The following is a 21,633-nucleotide window of genomic DNA, read 5'->3' as shown; positions in this document are numbered from 1 at the left end:
AATGGGAAGAACCGAGATTCTGGACAGGGGAGATAAATGGGAAGGTCAGCTGATAGGCCAAAGAGAAGAGATAGGAGGAAGTGCAGCAATAGCAGAAAAATGGAGCATTTAATAAAAGCAGAAATCAGGGATGCAAATATGAAAGGATAGGATATAAAAGATTATTGGCAGCCTTTCCTCCCATTACCATCAGTAGGTGGGAGAGGGATGAGGACAAATGTCAAAAAGCACAACCAACTTCTATTTTCTTGCTTGTCTTCTTCTTAGACTCGGGGGGGGGGTGGTTGTTTGTGATTAGGGTTTACATCTTTACTTTGGGTCAACTGCACTTCCTTTAATACCACTATATTGCTAAACTCAGTGACTGCTTTGAATTACTTGAATCATATTATTTTAGGAACATAGCTTGAACTAACAGGCTTTAAAATATTCTGGGCAATTTGAATCATCTCTTCCTCGTGCTTCTAGAAAAGTGCAGGTTTTCAGTACATCCCCTCCCCTATTTTAATGCAATAACTAGCAAACACTTTGACTTCATAGCTCAAGTGTGTAAGGGGTGTGCAGCCTTCAGGGTGCTAAATATGGTGGTGGTGCATATCTCAAGCATCTCCTGTCCCTAGGGTGGTGAGGGGCTCCAGAAGAGGTACAGAGCTCCCAGGATTTAGATGCTGACCAAGATGTGCTGACTGTGGCAGGGATGAACCCTTGGCTATGCTGTGGCCCCACCCTTTCATTTGCTGGCTAACAAATGTTAGCCAGGACGGCAGGATAAAAGAGCAAGGCTTTCTAAGTGATAAAGCCTAGGTACATTTTTGCTCTCCGGACAGGGAGTGTGCTCTGCCCTTTTCTTTGGGCAATTTCCTTGCAGCAGGGGTTCACACTTGTTACACTTTACAGAGTAATAGGCATGTTGTTAACTAATGGCTATTTTAGCCTCTGAGTTGTAGGCCATAACAAAAAGAATACATTCTATTTCAAAAGCTGTTTTTTAAAGGAAAAAATGGTAGTTTTTTGCTGATTCAGGAGGTGGAGTTAGGCAGCACTTAATGTGTTGAATGCAGTGAGAGAAAATTGAGCATAAGGTACAGAGACATGTAGGTTGGGTTTGGATGAACACATTTCTGTGTGGAAAATTATATACTGTCTCAAGGAAAATTACTCTTTCCTTCTGAAAGAACTTGTTGTTTTCTCCCATGTAGTGAGAGAAGTTAAGATCTCCCATTGTTGCATATGTAGTTTTTTCCCCCATACACATAAACAGAAGTATCTATTAAACTAATTTTTGCAAAAATTATGGAAGATAATTCCTTTAAGGAAGTTTCTTTTTCCTTCAAACTTTTATTTCATGTGCTAATTATTTTATACTGCAGTTGTGAACCCCTGGCTTGTTCTTCATTGTTCTTGCAGAAATAAAAGATACACTGCAAGTGTATCTCCCTCCTTACTAAAAATAAATTCCCAAGTAAAAAAAATGTTCAGAAAGACTCTGAGAATATCTGATCTAAAGTTGCCAGTACTGAAATTATATTTCAAGAATATAGTAAAAAAAGCCTGTAAGAACAGAATCAAGTTAAATGAAATCTTCTTGTTTCTCTCAGGCCAGAATTAACTTAAGTACAGAATGGGTGTAAAGAGTGATAACAATATAGTCACAGCCCAGCTAAACAAAATAGCAGGTAAGGAAGATGTATCCTGGAAAAAGCGTAGCTCAAAGGAAAGTCCTGCCGTTTGTCCTTGCCTCTCTGTCTTTATTTTGACTCTCGAGCTGATGTTCAATCCATTGCCGAGCAGGGACAGCTTTTAAAAGGGGAAAACTGTTCCCAAGAACCAGGATTTTCAAGAGAGTTCCTCAGTCTGCCGCCAGTGATACTTAGACAACGTGTTTAATTTTGATTTTTGCCCTTTTATCTAGTCTGGAGTGGGACCTCATTTGGGGCAGCTGTGATAGGTTTGGCAACATGGAGCAGTGGAACTGTGTCAAAGATGTGGGGACATCAGCAGGGAGTAAAACTCTGTTTTTAGAAACACGTACAGGAAAAGAGGTGATTCTTCAAACATTTGAGATGAATGAGTGCAGAGTGAGCCCCGAGCTGGCTGGTGCTGTTTGCAGGATCCTGGCGTTGCCATAGAGACCAAGAAAGGGGTAACAGAGGAGTTTTGAAGAGAATATCAGCTGGGGCTTCAGTGACACTAACTTAGCATGTGATGTCTGCCAAGAGCCCCGGTGGGGAGACGGGCAGTAATGTGATATGAGAGCAGGAGAGCATCGAGGTCACCTGGAGTCTGGTAAGAACCACTGAAGTCATGTCTTGGACAAGTGGGGAGGTGGTGGAAATAAGCTCACCTTGTGTTCACATATGCAGGTTATTTCCAAGTTATCTATTGGCACATTTCCTGACAGGGTAATTGCTTCTGCTTCCTCTCCCATTCCCTGAAAATATTGAGTTTAATTCTAACAGTACCCACTATGGAGATAATTACCAGGTCCTCTGTGTCTTGAGAGCACCACCCTCACATCCCAGAGGCCTTACAGGCTCTCCTGCCCTGACTGCTTAGTTCTCTTGGCAAATCAAAAAAAAAAAAGTAGGCTGACCTTTTCCTGTGCTTTGGCAATAGTTTTGTGCTCTCTGCAGTATTTTCTCTTGACTCGTAGGAAATGCAGAGTTGACATCTGTGATTGGTTTGTGTTAGTGGAACAGATTTAGGAGCATGGGTTACCTGCACAAGTGTCTTTGCTAGGGCCATGAATCTGAGCTGTTGGATCTTCAAAGACAGATGCTGAGTGATACTTGTAGGCAGCTCGCTGGACCTAGCACTTATCCCTCGAGACTGGGGGACCCACCCACTCTCTCCACAGATCTGCAAATTTCTCACAAAGCATCAGGCCAACTGTTATGTTTGGAGCCAGGGACTTCTCTCTTCAAGCAGATAGTTCGAGCTGTATTGAGTCTGTACTTCACAGTAAGTCACTGTTCAGGATTTGCACTGAAAACCTCATTTTTACTTAAATAAGAATTATTAACTTAACTAAACACATGAAGCCTGTCGAGTGGGTACAGTACTAAAGATGTCGAGGTGAATGAATCATGTGCAGGAAGGAGAGTCAGGACAAGTTTGTTGCTATAGCATGGAATCAGAATCTGGACAAGGCTCAAGATCAAGATATATGATCTTGATACAAAGTAAATAGCATTTTTAAAATTAATGTCCTTGGCATTGGCTCTGTTAATACTTCCCTTTGCAACATGTATTTTTGCATTAATGCAGCTAATGTGACTGAGAGATGGATGTGAAGAAGTGACAAGCACCATGTATGTTTAAACAGGCAAAGGTCTGCTGCAGTCTGTGCTCACGCTGACAGTGCTTGATCTTGAAGTAATGGTACTGAAAATTATAGACTAAGGAGACAGCGTTTAAGGGATCCTTACATCAGTCAAGAGGCCCCCCCATGTTCTTCTGTTCTGTATCATAAGAGCTTAATGAATTCGCATGGTCCACATGCTCATCTATTCCCTCCTTCCCTCTATGCTCCTTGTCTTCACTGAAGTGAGAGTTACCTGCATGTTTCTTGCAAAATACCAGCTTTGGTCCTCTTTCACGTGCCAGGGTCATGAAGCTTTGTGTGTCTCTTATCCCCCTCTTGCCCTCACAGCTCTTCTTTCCTCTCTCCATCCTTTCTCTACCTTGGTCTTTCTTCCTCGCCCTGAGGCAATTTGTTCTGGGTGTCAGCCTTCCTAAACTGTACTGGTAGCAAATCCTGCAAGGATATGGGGGTGTGCTGGTTTAAAGGTAATACTTCAGGGGAAATGAACCCAACTCAAAAGAGAGATTATAAATCAGAATAACAATTTAATACAATAAATACGGATATACAGACAAGCAATTGGTTTAACCCGCAAACCCAAATGTATAACCCAGCACCCTGGGGCTTGAACTGAGTGGTGTTTGTTGGGCCCCCCTCTCCGGTGCTGATCCCCCCATGTCCCCCTGAGTCCAGAGTAAAAGGAGAGGGAAAACCTGTTGGTAAGAGTGCTGTTGCAGTCTGGTCAAGAGTGGTGGTTGCAGTCTGGTTGAGAGTAGTGGTCACAGTCCTTCTCTGGATCCCACGAATGGTACCAGAAGTCCCAAGACCCCAAGATTATATCCTCAGGTTCAGGCAGGAATACCCAGTACTTCCCTCAGGGTGGGAAGTTCCACAATAGGTGCGAGGACAGGAGCATCCTCCTATCTCACAGGCCTCTTATCACTCAGCTTATAGCCTGAGGGGTCAGGCATGCTCTGGGCAGCTGCTGGAAGTGGTCTATTTGGTTTCTGGGAAATGGCATGGAAGGGTATAGAATACACAGTTTTGGGTTACACCCACACAGTGATGAGCAGGTCCCAGATGTTCTAACTAGGACAGGAGGAAATGAGGGGGAAGTGTTAACTCTGGCAAAGAGTTAACTACTCACTGGCTCTTTGGTCTGTAGGCCATTCCCGCAGACCTGGATGCCTGAAACAGCTGCAACTGCTAAGTACTGAAAGAGGTCACAAACCCTGTGTGTGTATATATGTACCTTCTCCGTTTCATTTTCTTGTTTTCACCAAAATGAATGTGACATTGCCCGTTGCCTAGAACGTTCCCTGAAATGTTGGAATACATCAGATAATCCAGCATCCTGAAATTATTGTGTAATAGAAAAACACATGGAGAAATGCCGCTCGGCCAACAATCATAACATCTGGGGATGTACAATTACACCTACTATACTCGTAGGTCATTAGTTCCTAAGCACAGTTGTTTTTCCAGGATACATCTGACACTTTCCTTATGAGGGTGTTCTACAGACCTGTCTAATAAGTCCTGGGCAAGAAATTGGGCTGCCTGTGGGTCTGTGTCCCATTGTTCTCATTCCTCACCACTCGTTGTCAGCTTTGCATGGGCTCATGGACTTTGAGTGACAATGGAGTTTTCTCCACAGCACGTATGCATGTCCCGCTGTGCAGTTGCGCCTTCCGATTCCCACCGTCTGATTTGTGGGGGTGGGGTTGAGTTACAAAAATGGATTTGTCTATTTTCTTTCCTTTTCCTTTTTTCCCTCTGGCTGGGTTTCCCAGCCTCTTTCGTATTACATCTGATAACTAAAGAGCTGCATAGACACATTAACTTGCTGACCTGACAGAAAAGCATGCACCCCGAAAGAGAAGCATTTTCTGGACCGGGAAAGTGATCTGAGGAAACTATAGCGTGAGCACCAGACTAGGCAAAAAAAGTGAAATTCGTGTACCTTTGGCTTGTTTGGGGTTTGCTTATGTTTATTTTGAATTTGTAGTGTGGTTTTGGATTAGTGATTTTTGTTTTGCTTTGGCTGGGTTTTTTAATAAAGGGATATATGTGCTTTTGTTAGGCAGGAGACTAATCAAACAAAAGGGAAAGTTTCTTGAACAGAAAGAAATATGAGAGGTTCTGGAATTTGTTTCTTTTGAGTTTCAGTGTAAAGTGTGTCAAAAAGACTTTTAGTTGGGAAGTTGATGTGAAGCATAAAAAAACATTTCAGTGTAGTAGTATTTAACTTTTGAATTAAGTATTTTTCATTCACACAAAAATATGTTATATATATTTCAACTTGGAGTTCAGTCTTGATCCCGTTTTATCTTGCTGTGATAAAACCTGCAGTCCATTGACATAGAGACCAGTTGTTCACCATAGTATCATTTCTCAAAGATAAATTATGCAGCAGTAAAGACAAGTTCATAAACTTTATTGTATTGCTTTAGTAGCAGTGCTTTAGGTACTACTGGGAAGGCAAATTCAACACTAAGGTCTTCTGTAAGGTTTATTAGAACCTGCCAGTGTAATTTTTTTTTCCTTTTAGGACATTTTTCTAAGCTCAGTAGCAGGAGAGGGGAAGAAGAGGATGGTCTTTTTTTCTTGATCTTTGGTTAATCTTTCTGACTTCCTGCTTCCACTAGCAGTAGGATAATCATACTATAAGAAAAAAAATTATACTCTCTACTTGATTGACTCAAACACATGTAGCTTTTTATAGGCTCACCATTTTTCTTCATAGCATTCATCTTTGTCATAGTTTAAAAATTATCTAGAAATAGTACAGTTACAGTTCTTAAAATTGTGTGCAGCTATGAGCAATATGTACCATCCAGATTTTCCATATGTTGAGACAATGTTCTAGTTTTATATGTCTGGTAAAAAATTATGAGGGTTAAACAGTCAATAGAGTGAAACTGAGTCTTAATTGAATACTGAAAAAAAAATCAGGATCAAAGTACTTTACATTTGTATTCTGAAGAATTTTAGGACAAAATGTTTCTCAGACCCTTTTGTGGTAACCCTGAAATATTGTGTCTTTATGGCCTTTGCAAACTGTAGAAGTGGAATGTCAGCACCAGGGATTTATGTCTGTTTGTCTTTAACTGATTCATTTTCTTCTTAAGAATTTCAGGAGATCTTTAAGCAGCTGTCATTTTCACTATTTATCTCTGAGTTTCCTTTTAAGAAGAATGTAGGAATGTTGAACTGTTGCTGTTCTAGCTAATGTTGCCATCTCTTTAGAGACATTGTTCAAACTGCAAGTTACAGAACTGAAAGACTTAAAGATAAGAGGAAGAGTTTATGTCTTCACTGCCTGTGCAGGTATATCTTTTACAGCACAAGTGCTGTTTTCCTGTAAAATCCAAGGCACAGATTTTTTTTCTGGGTGAGTTGAGATCTAGAGAACTGCCTAGCTACATCATAATCAATGCAGCTTTGTCACTGTGAAGTTGTTATGGAGAGGGAGCAAACAAAAGCTACTTCTCTGCAGTAAAAGTCCCATTTGGCAGTAAAGCAAAGCATCAGGCAGAGAGCTGATACCTAGTCTTTGAGTCATATTTTAAGTCCCACTGCCTTTAGCTAAATCCTAATAGGTGAGCATTAGGAATTCAGGTGCAATCTCAAGCATGCTAGCACAATCGTGGCAAAAAGGACCAAATGTTTCCCCTACATGGGAGGAGCCCTGAGAATCTCGAACCTTTTCAGTCCCTTTTCTGAGTCCTGTTCTCTAGAGCATGTGCTCATTAAGGGCATGAACTGTCTGGAAATGCCATTAGAAAGCAACTGGTCCACAGTGCAATTGTTCAACTGAGGATGCATCTGTTCTCTATCTGAAAACATCTGTTGGTTGGCTTAGAGCACTTGAGCAGTGAGCTGATGGTAGCTGGGTGCTTCAGTGAAAATACAGCACTGTCTTACTGATGAGTGCTGGAAAATATATTACCTGAGATGAGATTGAGGGAAGCAAGCCATCTTCTGTGTATACCCTCACTTTGGCATCAGGCAGCTTTCTGACTTTCAGGAACACAAGTTTATAATCTACATGAGCCCCTCTCTGCTGATGCCGCTCATTTGATTGTCATTGAATAGAAGAATGCAGGCAAATTGCCACATTCTCCAGGGCCTGAGTGTCTGCATACAACTGTTGTGTCTAGGCAAAGTTGGTATTTATAAGGGCTCTGGAGTGGTGAAGAAATGAGGTATGCTATGAGGGAGAAGATGTTTTAGGCCTTAAAGAGGGATTGATTTGTGGTTATTATTGCTGCCTTTGATCTGCCAACAGGGATCTGAAACTAATCCACCAGAGCAGCACAAGTTTGATATATAAAGCCAGATGGAGATGCCAGAATAGGTTATGCCTGCTGTCTTTGACGCTGCCTTATCATGAAGTGATAAAACAGGTATTACAAAGCAAAGCAAGCAAGGGTTAGGAGCGTGTGTGCTGCAGGAATGCTGCCAGCTGTGTGAAGTGACTGCCAGTTGTTAAAGCCGCTGCAGGATCCATTAGCCATTTGCAGCATTACCCCAGCCTGGGGAGAGGCTGAGGGGCCCGACCACACAGAGCAGTTGTTGGCACACAGCATCAAACATCTCTGAGTGCTTCCATGCTAAATTGAGGGAGTAGAAGATGCAAAGTCCCTGTATTTCAGTAGTCCCACAAGCATGTATAGCCATAGAAGTGGAAAACATTGTTTGTATAAGGACTTTTACTCGTCATGCATTCATGCCCCAGCTACGAAGTGTATCAAAATTAATTTCATTCTAAAATGTGCTGTAAGCAGTGAATATGGTGCAGCTGCTGAGATGTTGATGGGATTTTACCACTCTGGTTTAATGTTGTTTAGAAATTAGAGCACTTTGAGGCTTAGTATAGCTATTAGTTCTCTATAGATCTCATCATTGTCTGAGTCAGCAAGCTTGTTGCATAAGAAGAGCTTTATATGGATGTTGGATCAATTGGCAGTGAGTTGTCAATAAATGTCTCCTAGACACTGCAATTGACAGGCTAATGAAGTGCTTTCTCGGTGACAGCTGTTGGCAAATCTTTTGCCACTTTGCTTTTCTTACTACTGCATTTATCATAAACTCACTCTATACCACAGACTTTGGGAATACTGGGATGATTTAGAATCACAGAATCATGAAGGTTGGAAAAGGCATTTAAGATCATTGAGTCCAACCATTAGCACAGCACTGCCAAGTCTACCACTAAACCATGCCTCTAAGCACCACACTTACTCATATTTTGAACACTTACAGGGATGATGATTTCACCACTTACCTGGGCAGCCTGTTCCAATGCTGGACCACCCTTTCAGTGAACAAATTTTTCCTAATATGCGATCTAATATCTATCTTTCACAAGTAAGGAGTTGCATGTTTTCTACCATCTGTGCGTATTCTGGGATTTAGCAAACATGTTAGTAGCCTGTGTTTTGAGGAACCAGAAAGAAAGCGCCAAGGACCTTGTTTGCCCTCCCTGCAATGTGTTTTCCAGCATGTTTCTAAGAAGATGCAGAGTAGGTGATCTGCAGCTTGTCCTCAAGGACTACAGCCTTGAGTTTGGCTCCCCATTGTTGCATTCTTTCTGCCTTCATTGCTGCTGTGTCACTTAGACTGATTCAGTGCAAGTGGTTTAAGCTCCAGCTTCATGTCCCTTTTCCTCTTGCCCAGACACAGGTGGAACCACTGGTTTATTTTACATCACTGTTGAAGGCTCCCATGGGTGCCTTTTGCAAATATCTGATGAGTAAACTAGTTCTTGTCCTTTAAAGTAAAAGTTCTGTATTCATTCCTCTAACTCATGACCATTCGTAAGCACCAACAATTTAGGATAAGTGCTGCCTACCTATAGCAAAAGGATGTTCAGCAAAACCAGATCGATATGCATAATCCCACCTTCCTTGCAAGAGAAACTATTTTGGTCAGTGCATGCATTAAGAAGTCACAGAGTGACTCATTGGCCCTTGATGAGAAAGCATCATTTTCACTCCACTGTTCATACTCAGCCTAGATGTTATCCGTATGTTGTTTATAGTTTGGAGGTTGTGAACCACACCATGCCTTTTTGCTTACATGGGTAATTAAAGGCCAAACATTGCCACTGAAATCAGAAGCAAAACTTGTATTGATTTTGGTGAAATCAAAATCAGGCTGACACTATATTGCCGTTTCATCTTGACACACATTTGGGGAATAGAAAGCCTTTCAAAAGGCTCTATGTTCTTCACACTGTGGACCTTGAAAGACACTGAAAGCAGCTTGGGAAGTCATGCGGATTGGATGACATCAGAACTTACTGATGTCAGTATTACTGCTGTTTTCCAACAGGATGGTCAGCTTCTTGCTTTGCAAGAAAGAAGAAAGCCAGTGTAAAAATCTGCAGTGGATTAGATATTTTCCAAGGGATAAGTATTCACATAGTAACTGAGACTTCTTATCTCACCCACCTCATCGAGCACTATGGAACACAAATCTAGGAAAAACACTACTGTCGAGAAAACATAAGTATATCACAATTTGTTTCTGGTAGATGAAGGGAAGCCCAACCCTTTGCTCAAGGTGTTAATGGCATGAAAAACTATTATGTGATTTTCTTGTTTTAGAACCACCTCCAACTATAGGCAACTTTGTTTTACACAACAGAACTTTAGGAAAGAGGAGAAACTAAAAAAGAAATGGTAAACATTGAAACAAATGTTAGTGTCTTGTGTTACCTCAGGAGCTGGTTCAGTTTGCTGATTGCTCAGTTTCAGTGTGGTCTGAGTAATGAAAAGCTGACTAGTGAGCCTAATTTGGGGTAATTCCCTGAGTACTCTTGAAGCATAACAAAGCCAGAAAAACTCTAATGAAAAATAATGGAAAGGTAGCTGGGGGCTTAACTTATGATCTCTGCTCATTACAGTAAGAGGCATTTTCATTGCAGTGTTGTCATAAAGATTATTGGCTGCCACATAGCGTAGGTCCCTCCTGAAAAGATTATGGAACAGCTTTGTTGGCACAGTAAAAGCCATGGAAAAACACCAAAGATTTGCTTAAAACCCAGTAATTCTTTGCCAAGTATTAAGGATGTGATGCTTTGTTCAAAACTGGCTGTAAAATGAGGTGATACCTGGCTCCCAAATCTTGATGTTTCAATATCAGGCCCCCAGATTCAGTCTTACCAGACTACAGCCCCTCAGCCTTTTTGGAAGCTGATCCTAACATCCCTTAGTCTCTCCAGTATCCAGGATTCAGTCCATCCCAGTGACCAGCTAGTCTGACTTGAACTTTGATGATGGGTCATGCATGCATGCTGTCAGAACAGAGAGCAGTCACACAGAAGACAAGAGTTTAGGCAGGACAAAGTGAAGGTGATTTGGCACAGAGCTCGGCCAAGCAAGTGTGCTGTCCTTCTCCTGCTTACACACTACTGACCTCCTTTATTTCCCCCCTGATCCTCTCTCCTTTTCCCTGCACTTGTTCTCTGCCATCCTCCTTGGTCCCTCACTTCCACTCTCTTGGTCTGTCCCCATAAGAATTCATAAGTCCTGTATAATACTTAAACATTCTTGTTCAATCCCAAGTCTCCCTCTAAGCATCCCCCAGTAAATCCTATGCCCCCTTATACTGTGTGAGCTCCCCAGAGCTCACACAGCCTTCTTGTTTTGGGTCATGCAATTGGGTTGTGTGGCAGGACCAGGATTTAGTCCGTCCCCTTCAAGGGTCTCAGAAGTGGCAATTCAGGGTGGTTAGTTTGGTTGAACTCCCCACCATGACAGTGTGTCTCTCGTCACTGTTCAATTTTGTGTCTGTTTTAAGGAACCATTGGAGAGCTGGCCCTGCAGCCACTTGGGATGGCAGAAGCAGGAGAGAGATGTGAGCCAGCCCAGCAGAGCAGGGCTACTGTATAAACCCTGCATGGGGGGAATTGCGGTCCCTGAATGTTCTTCATGCTACTGCCAATGAAATTGGTCATTGTCAGTGTGCAGCAGAGCAGGCTTAGATTAACTCAGACACTTCAATTTTGCTTAAAAAAAAAAAAACCAAAAAACAAGGAAAGAAGAGTCTCTCTATCGGTATTTCCCCAGAGTCCCTTCTATACATTTTATTGGTACACTTCGTCTGGTTACTGGAAAAGAAATACATACCTGCCAGACACAGAATAACTTAAAGAAAGTTCCTTGGCTTGCACTTAGCTATTTTTACCCTCTGTTTTCCTTTTTTTAAATGTTAATTAGATGCACAGCAAAATGCATGTAGTAAATCAATAATAAAGATTATGTAAGGGGATTTATCTGAGCAGCAAGCCCCTTAGTGTAGCATTCAGAAAGGAAAATGAGCACTGTTCTACTGAAGCCCAAAGGACTCCATGTGGACAAGAGCATTAAAATAACATAAGAATGAAGAAGACTGTGTTCAGCTGGCTCCAGGAGGCTGTCTGTGCTGCAAGCCAGTGTGTTTTCTGCACCATGTTTGCTGCCTGTCCAGGGTTAGTTTGAGATCAGGTCGGTGGCCTTGAATGCGGTCCCAACAACATGGTTTGGAGAAGTGGAGCAACTGTTGATTCTACTGCTAAATGCTCATGAATTACAAATACATAAATACAAGGACTATGATGATACACAGGACTTCAGTGAACACAACATACTTCTTTCTCTCTTGAGCAGTCTTTTTCCTTCTTGGTCGTGCATTTTTCTATGCAGCTGCCTGTGCTGGCTTCTGCCAAAGAAGCTGAGCCTGCTCATGCAGATTCTGTGGCTCCTAATTGCTTTTTATGAATTAGGTGGAGGATGTCATTTTTTCTAGTGGTTACCTCAGCCCTCAGGGTAAACAGCTGATGCCTATGTCTGGCACTAAATTGTTTCTTATGGTCATATATAAGTGGGAAAGCACCATTTGATTGGTGAAAACAAGGGGAGAAATATTCCTCTGCAATCTGTGGGAATTCTCACCCTTAAGGACTTCAGGTTCTGACCTATGCAGTTCTTCCATGCCAGGGGTGGATTCAGGGACTGGTTTGCATGTGTAGACTGAACAAGTCATCAGTCCATTTGAAATGAAACATGAGAAGGGAGATCAGCCCTCACAGATGTTCTTGAAGATGCGAGTCCCAGGTGAGAAATTCTTGATAATTGAGATAGTCTCATAGGACTTTCCACGTGCAGAAACAAATTGTTCTCTCTCTGGTCATCTCAGGCTGCTGTTTCGTTTTACTGGGCTAGCTGGTTTTTTTTTTTAATCAGCGTAATAGATTATCTAGATGAGATCTTAATTCCTGTTTGTCTCTGTTTTGAAAAAAATAATCATAATCGCACCCTCTTCTTTCAATCTCTGTGGCAGTTCCACAGAGGGCCGCCTTGTGTGTCTCTTTGGCTTTGTAAGCATGGCTGAGATTTTCAGTGCTGGGCTCCCTGGGTGTTAGATAGGCCTGACTTTCAGAAACCAGATGCTCATGTTCCATATGCTTTCAAAACCCTCTCTGTCAAAAGCCCCAGATCTTGTAAAGTCTTTCAGGTTGTATATGCAAAGTCATTAGCCAGCTTTGCAAATCTTAGCCTGTATATTTTCCTTTAAAAAAAATCTTTTTTTTTTGCTAGGCTTCTATTAGCTTCCAGCTGTGCTTCCCTAACAAGCCTCACATTTAAAGTACTTGTTTCAAAAGGCTGCTAGCCTCAGAGAATATAAGGAGAAGGCTTTCTTTTATTATTGTGTATTAATTAAAGAAGTACCTAATACCTACTTGGAATTCCCTTATGGAAAAAAAATGAGTTCTCCTTAACATGCAAGATGGTGAGTTCAAAGAAGTAGGGATTAAATTAACCATTTTAAGAGCAGATGGATCTAGCAGAATTAAAATTATCTAGCAATTGGCAGTCCTATAGGAGAGCAAGTGTTTGTAAATTATAGTTACCTCAGGTGAAATCTCCTCCCACAGACACATCTCCCCTGGTCAGAGTCTGTCTCTGACAGTAACCTGTAGGGATAGAGGGTGAGAAACATGGCAGAGTCTTTCTTTTCTTCAGGTATATAGAGCAGCAAATGTAAAGGGGATAGTGGAGGGATCCAGCAGAAGGGAGCCCTGTGGGAAACAATGAAGTGGCAGTAGGAAGACCCATGGAATGGGTAGGCTTATTTTGGAGGGTGCGCAGTCACTGAGACAGTGAGCTCCAGAACAGTTTTGGCAGAATACTTTTTTTCGTTTATTGAGATTTGAAGTGTTTTTAGGCAGAAATTCACAGTAAGTCAACTTTGGACTGTGTGACTCAGCAGAGTCTATAACGTAAGATGGCTAACAGCTTGTGAGAGTGTGCAAAGTGGGAAGTGGTTGCTTCGGATGGACTTCAGCTAGCATTTTAAAATAGCTAAACATGAATGTCTGCATGTCAGCCAGTTGCCCACTGTCCACTGTAGTTGGTGAAAATGTTTAACAGGGTAATGCAACTAAGCATCTCACAGCAGATCACCCAAAAAGCTCTGTACTCCAATGGCTCCATTAGCTAGATCTCCACTGACTGGGAGACCTGGGCTTAGCTACCTAGCTCTCTACCTCTACTGAATCCTTTCCTTCTTATCAAATTTGGGCTCCGAAAAATGAAACTAGTTACAAAAAAAGCTAAGCCAAGATGGGAGGAGGTGATCAGTTCCCCTACTGAGTGCCTGTGGGCACCCGGAAAGCACTTGAGGGGATTAGGGATTTTTGGTGATGCAGAAAGGCTCTTTGAAAGCTGAAATGCAGGACATAGTGGGGATTGGGGAGAGTGATGACAGGCAAAGTCTGACGGAACTCCGGGTTGTGAAGATTACTGGCACAGGTGGAAGGAATGGAAAAATAACACCGGTTATTACACTTCAGAGTGTTTCAGGGCTGGGTTCTATGGTGTGTGGAGATTGGGGCAATCTGAAGCATTAGATGTACCAGAGTCAGTGGGCTATAGATGAAGGCAAACCGTTACAGACCTAAAAGTAGTGGAGCTGTTTCACAGCACATTAAGAGCTGCGGATTTAGTAGCCCAGAGGCCCTTGCAGTATAGCACGTGGCACTGCCAGCACCTGCTCGCTTCGTCCAGCCAGTGCTGCGTCCGCTGTGGAGCACGAGGAGAGAGCTGGTACAGAGACTGATGACAGGCCAAAGATGTGGCTTGTTGAAGAAACTTGGGAGAGCTTGTTCAGATGATGAATATTGCTGACACTGCTGCCATCTGCTCTCAGAGCACTTGCAAACAAGGGGCAAAAAATTAGCTGAATAAAATGAGTCACTCTTGTCTGTTCTTTCTTATTAAGAATCCTAAAACGGCAGCTTGCCATCCAAGTGTAAGGAAAACAGATATTTGTTTCATTTAGCCATGCAGTGGTCCTCTTCATTGAAATCATCTAACTTATGTCACACGGAATAAAAACATTACTGGTAAGCTACCAAAATAATATGAACTTGCAAAGTAATTTTAACCTCCACTGTTTCCTCTCACTAGTATGTTACTGACAAATTAAACCCCAGTATCTGTGTCCCTTTTCTGGGAGAATATGTGGTTTGGGAAGGTGACGTGTTAGAAGCTCTCACAGGAGAAAAGGCTAGTCCCAGTCACTCGGAGGGGATACCAGAGCAGCAGTTAACTATGCAAAAACCACTAGGGTGAAAGCACCTCTCTGTAAGTGCATGTGAATTGTAACTAATGCAGGGTAGCCAGCATGTACCAGTCGTGCAAGCACTTCTTTCAGCTTTGGGCTTCTAGTGATATTACCACTGATTTAGCCTTTTCCTGTCTCCTGCTTCAGCAGCTGAGGCTTGGGACCGTCCTGTTGAGGTCACTGTAAATACCCACATTTGAAGCTTCATCTGCACACTAAATATCTGCCTGATCCTGAGCTCCAGCTTTTGAAAAAGCAAGCTGGAATGTTTCACCTTTGTTTCCCAGATTACAGTACATAGCTGGAGGTAGCATCTCTCCAGGATTGTATTTAGCTGTGCAGTCCTTTTCATACTGCATACTCAACCCTGTAGGTCTGTTACAGACATAAAGTGAGAGCAGTGTATTTCTTATGGCTCGATCTCGAAATCCTCTTTCAAAATGCTTGAACTGAAGAAAATCAATGTGTGCATCAAACACTTTGCAGTAACTCCCTAGTTTACACAAGTTTACTCTTCATCTCTGGGAGCATGTAGCCCTCAGCTAGTGAGCATTTTGTTGTACAAGAGAGAAAACTTGGAGACAGTTGTGCTGAAGGTGGTTTTTGAAACTGACTCTTTTGAACTTTATGAATTTTAACTGTGGTTCAGTTTTTAAATTCAGAGATTTTGGTAACAAGACTCTATGCTTTCAAGTTACAAGGCTCCATGCCTGATTTTATGCTGTAAATTGCAATATTTTGCAATTTGTAGTTTAATTTAGAAGGATCACCTACTTTCCTAAATACTTAAGTAATGTGGCAGGCTGTGGTTATTGATTCTCTTGGAATGTATTACAAGAAAGCTGTATTCACTCTTTCCTCTTGGGAATGCCCCTCCTGAACTGCATGCTTGCTAGTGACAGCTTAGGCCCCTGATACATAAGCAGAGACCTTGCCTAATATCCTTGCAACTACTTAGGGAATTTTTATTAAGTAAAAACATCATTAAAGTAGACAGAATGATGAAGTTTAATGAGCATCTTTCTCACTTGATATTGTTAGTTTTGCTGCAGCAGCAGCCGTAGTGCTCTTGTTTGTTACTTCCAGTGAGGCAGGTGGAGAATGCAGGGAGATTTTGTTTATGTTTAAATCTGCATACAAAGAAACATTTATGTTCATGAGATATATTTGCTTTGAAAAATATATACGAGGAAAGAAAGCAATTGGAAGTCTCTATCTGAGAGCTTTCAGTCTTGCATGTAGTCTCCCCTTTCACTTTAACATAATGAGAAGGCTGCATGCAGTACTGTAGCTGCTAAGTCTACAAAGGTTCTTCAGTGTGTGAGCTGTGGTTATAATAACTAGCTGCTGACTGTTGCTGCAAACTGCAAACATCTCAAATATTTATTTGCACTCCAGATTTTATTCTTCACTAGAGGTTTTGGCGTGTGAGCTGTCGTAGTGTCCTTCTCAGAGCAGTACCAGCTCCATAAACAGGTGACATTTCAAAATCTCAAGTGGGAAGGTGCTGCCGTGTGCTATCAGCACTTATCTCACAAAGCTGCCTTGAAACTATAGCCACAATCTGCCTCAGTATTCCCTGGTTTCTTTATGGAGACAGTCTGCTGTGGCTAAGGGTCTAGTCATACAAACAGCGATGTCAAGGTGCCATCTCCCAGCACATTACCATCCATCAGCCGAGCAGCACAGTTGTCTGTGTGCATGTCATAAGCTGACCTCCGCTGCCGAGGACGAGGTGCAAGTGTCTCTGCGTAACACAGCTGACTTTGCATGGATGCAGAGCAGGAGCGTGTACACAGTTTGGACACCTTGGCTATGGCTACTTCTGTGGCTGCATCCTTCCAGTAGGTATTGAAATCATTAAAGGCTGTGTGTGCAAATTTCACATCTGTTACAACCAAAGGGTTGTAGGTTCTTGTGGAATTCAGATAGTTACTTCTCTGTGCAGATAAGCTCCATTAGTTTTTTTCTTTTGCTTTTTTTTCCTGTGTTTTTTTTCCCCCTTGGGAGCTATGGAAGTGGTGTCTGTTATTTTACCAAAAGTTCATTGAAAATTTTGAGTTCTCTTTTCCCGAGTGTAACAGAATGCAAATTCTGTCCCAGAGGCATTATCACAGTCATTATTGTATTTAAATGTTGTTGTGACACCATATGTCTCCTCATATTTGATGTATGCAAACACAAGAGAGTGACCCTGTATGTGAAGGCTTGTATAATCCAAATACATCTGATCCTTGCTCTTTGTGTAGCAGACTCCTGTGATAGACTGTAAAGCACTCATCTTAAGTTGAGATAGCAATGTGCGCTGAAACTTCCTTGGCATTTTGCCAGGAAAACCTAAGTAGATGTATTCGATTTGCTTATTTCAAACCCAGTAATTATCTTCCTGGATGAAACTTCAGTGCACACGATGATAGAAGTGGTTGGACGTGAGAATAAATAAAAGGAATGTGAAATTTTCTGTAGATGCCTTCAACTCATGTACATCTATTACTACTGGAGTATTTGCATGGGGCAAAGGGAATCACTGGAGCACCAATAGCACTGAACATTGTGAGGAGCAAGTATCAAAGAAATACCAAAACTCCATCCAGGTAAATTGGGATTCTTACATGCAGTGGCCACTGGATCTCATTTCACAGTCAAAAGGCGTTGCCCACGTAGACTTCAGCAGAACTCTGAAGTTCATTCAAAATTGTCATTATTCAGTTTCTGCACTTGGAAAGCATCTGTGTAGTCAGTAGAATCCCCACCACACCCTTTTGCTTCAGGAAAAGTTCACTACCAGAGCTCTGCCAGTTCACAAACTTTGAACATTTGCACTGAGAAAGGAAGAAATGAGAGGCGTAACAAATGCCAAAAGGGTCACCTGAGAGGGAAACTCACGTGAAGTTTCCAAACCAAAAAAAGGAAAACCTAAAGCAACCTGTGCAAAAAGAGGGTATGTAATAGCTGAGAACCACTAAAGCTATTTCAATCCTCTCTGGGTTGGCACTAACAGGACAAAGGAGCTGTGAGGCAGCAGGATGTGGAAGACAGGACAGTGACAGGGGACTTCTGTTCCCATCTGTGAAGGGTTTTTGTGCTCAAATATGGTGGACCAGTGGATTCTCTGTTAATTCAGTGCTTAAAATCCCAAATGAGGACTTTGTTATTCTATGAAAAAGAGCCAAAAAACAGCTTGAATGTTAATTTAGTATTTAGCTAACTATTGGTGTTCACAGATTTGAGTATACATTTCTACTTCTCTGTTGCTAACTTCTTGGAGTTACAAAATTATTGCTGACAGTGGTTCAAATGCTGCATTGCATATCATTGAGAACAAGATACTGCTTGTTCCCTGACATTTTCTACCCTGGATCAGTTTCTTATGGGACAACCTCCTTGAATGTCACTTCTGTGCTCTTCTACAGTGATAGTATTTCCTAATACCAAACCATCTCCTTCCACATACTCCCTCCCTCAACTCACTTAATGCCTTCCAAAACAGGACGGTTATTTAGGATAGATGTTTGATTAGTATGCATACTGTGTACTTGGATAAAATACAGTCTTGTGCTGTTGGGGCTCTATCTCTTATGAAATAGAAGAAAATATGACTGTTGTAGCTAACACAAAGCATGTAGTTATCACAGAGGGTCAGGGCTCTCTGCATTCGTCAGGAAATGGCACCTGATCCCTTGTTGACAGTAGGTGATGACACGTATAAAATTTCAGTAAGGTGAAGTAATGTCGTAGTTTACAGTTGTATTTTCCTTGAACAAGGCTGTTTTAGCTACAGTACACCTTGACTGCAGCCTGCTTAGCAGTGTGATGTAAATCTTCAGCTGCTGAGAAGGTGGAAGCTAGCACTTCCTCTCCACCCCACCCTACAAGAAGCTCTAATCCCACTCCATGGTCTAGGAACCCCAGGGTTGCAGTATCTTCCAGATACAGCAAAATAAAGCAGGTGGTAGCTTTTAACGACTTGACATATAATTAGAATAGTAAAGAATAGAATAAAGTCACAGAATCATGAAGGTTGGAAAAGACTTCCAAGATCACATGTAATGGTGACTTGGGAAGACAAACACCATCGCTCTGAACGTCCCCCCCTTCCATCTTCCCCCAGCTTTATATGATGAGCATGACCCTGTATGGTCTGGAATATCTCTTGCATCAATTGGGGTCTGCTGTCCCAGCTTTGTCTCCTCCCAACAACTTGTGCACCCCCAACCCACTCCCTGGTGGGGTGGGGTGAGGAGCAGAAAAGGCCTTGGCTCTTTGCAAGCACTGCTTAGCAAAAACAAAAACATCTCTATTATCAAGACTGTTTTCAGTGCAAATCCAAACCACAGCCCCATACCAGCTACTATAAAGAAAATTACCCCAACCAAACCCGCAAAGCACGTCTTCGAAAAGCACATTATGTCAATAAGGGAAGTTAAATTTGAGCTGTGTTTATTTTGGGTAGGTTTTTAATTTAGTTTAATCGGGATTACTCATAAATTATCTATCAATTACTATGTGATATTTAGCAAGATCCTCTCAGCCATGTAGTCTATTTAGCTTCACAGTGAATGCCAGTGTCTTAATTGTAGGATACTTTGTCAACATTTAATCAGTGGTACTTACTAATGTGGCATTGATGTGTTGGTAGCTGTCCCAGTGCTATCAATCATGTGTGAGTAGCAAAGGCTGCTGTGACACCATTGCTCTCTGTCACATTATCAAGCCCTTGGGTTTTCTGGTTAGGGATGATGCTCACTCTGCTCTAAGCAGGCACTCTATCTCTTCAGTTCAACCCAATTTTTATCATTGTCTACTTGAATACACATCCTTGCAGCCTTCCAAGCCTTAATCCCATAACTGCAGAATAAAGGTTGCTAGTTTCTTAAGGCAAAACTGATTGCTCCTTCACTGCTCCAAAGGCCTGCTCTTACTGGTGTTACTACCCTGAAAAGTCACGAAAACCCAAATGTTAATGACTGCAGCAAGATCTAATAGAAAATTCAGTGTGTTGAGACAAAATAAAGATCTTACTTTTTTTATTTCTAGTGACTAGATGCATTGTTTAACATGCTGCAGAGTAAAATCCTCTATTACAATTTTTTTTGTCTCATTTCCTTACAGTCTTTATGGCAGACACATGCAGGCAAACCCTGAACCTCCAAAGAAGAACAATGACAAGTCAAAGAAGATCAGCCGTAAGCCTCTGGCAGCCAAGAACAAATAAGTGCCTGGCTTCTGCCTCTGTTTTATATCTTTTACATTGCTTTTGCATGTGCTTATAATATTCCTTCACATCTCCTGTTGCTTATAAGAAAGCAGAGACTAGAATTAAATGCAATTTACTATGTATACTGCTTTAGAAGGTACTGCTAGAGGGATACAAATTTATATATTCTCCTAATTATGGTCACATTTATGTAGCCATTTAATACATCACTGTCAAACATATTTTAGCTTTTCTATTTATATGTATATTAATGTCCTCTCTTCACATGTGTCACATACTGTTAATATCAGGGGTTTTACACCTATATTATATGATATTAAATTTCATATTATATTCCAATTGATTTTAATAAAGTTTTTAATTTGTATTGTTGTTTTGTTTTTTTGAGTAGGACTTCTGAAATAGAAAATTCCTTGAGGAACATAATGTGTCCAGTTTCCTGTAAGGTGTTAATTTCTTCTGTAGGAATGTGGTAGCATTTTATCTGATACAAATTAGTAAAAATGCAAGGCATTTTGTTTAAAGAATGAAAAATTTTAATCAGTTTCTTTTTTTTTTTTAATGTTACTGTATCTTGCTCTTTTTGCCTTGAAAGTTATTTTGAAATCAAAGAGTAGGGAAGGGGAGACAGGAAAGAAAAAAAAAATTGTCTTTGTAAAGAGCTGCCAATTGCCAGCCCCAGTTTGGGGAAGAGAACTTTGTCATTGAAGAAACTGGTAATTCTGCCAATTTTTTAAGTGATTTTTTTTTCTTTAGGCGGAAAACCCAAATAATGTGTTTAATCTCTGCTGAAAGTGCTTATATTGAAGAGCTATTCCAAATGGCTTTTGAAAATGCCACAGGTTCTATATTTATCTATACAAAGCTGGCACTGCAACCAAGCTCAGAAACTGCAAATTGTTCAACAGCTCAAACAGCTTCAGGTCTTACCAGTGGGGAAGGAAAACCTAAAAGCCAGTGATTTCCAAACAATTTTAGTCTTAGGAGAACAAAAGCTAACGAGGGAAGTCAAGAAGCAAGAACAGATATTCATACCTAGATCACTCGTGTTGGGACCTTCCTGCCCTTGATTTCCAGTTCCGTGAGTTTCATACTCGAGCAACCCACTGAGAGTCGGCTGCTATCCGGACAGCAAGCTGGGAAGCATGCCCAGACTGCCGAGACAGGCCTGTGGTGTTCAGTGGGAGAAGAAAAGGTTTTAAATATCTCATGCTAGAATTGATACCTTCTGCAAAAGCCATTTTGTGTCTGAAGATTCTATTATCAGCACCATCCTCTCCAGCGCATTTAGGATTACCCCAGCATTTAAGTAACATGGTTGCCTTAGTCTAGGAATAAATGTATTGACATATATTTTGCAACAGATTTTTTGAATTGGCAAGTGGGGCTAGGAAGTTGGCATCAAGCTTTAGACACATTTTAAGTGGTCTTCAGTACTTCAGAAGAATGAGGCAGTCTTGGTAGGCAGATGGAGAACAGTAAAAATGGTAGACTT

The 21,633-nt window shown here is 41.5% G+C and overlaps 1 protein-coding gene across 5 annotated transcripts in view; it reads left to right on the top strand.

Annotated features, from left to right (window-relative positions):
- RSU1 (Ras suppressor protein 1) overlaps nt 1-20,505 on the top strand; it is a 106,328-nt gene extending 85,823 nt beyond the window's left edge. For 4 of the 5 annotated variants that reach the window (XM_032682478.1, XM_032682501.1, XM_032682510.1 and 1 more), the window contains exon 10: nt 20,033-20,505. In XM_032682478.1, the coding sequence (XP_032538369.1) occupies nt 20,033-20,135 (103 nt within the window). In that variant the 3' untranslated portion in view covers nt 20,136-20,505. The remainder of the gene's footprint in view (nt 1-20,032) is intronic. The other variant, XR_004355985.1, reaches the window with a different exon arrangement.
- Nucleotides 20,506-21,633: the final 1,128 nt, after the last annotated feature.

This window comes from Chiroxiphia lanceolata, chromosome 1, assembly GCF_009829145.1.
Source record: "Chiroxiphia lanceolata isolate bChiLan1 chromosome 1, bChiLan1.pri, whole genome shotgun sequence".
NCBI classification, from domain to species: Eukaryota; Metazoa; Chordata; class Aves; order Passeriformes; family Pipridae; genus Chiroxiphia; species Chiroxiphia lanceolata.
This window is presented reverse-complemented; position numbering and strand designations above follow the sequence as displayed.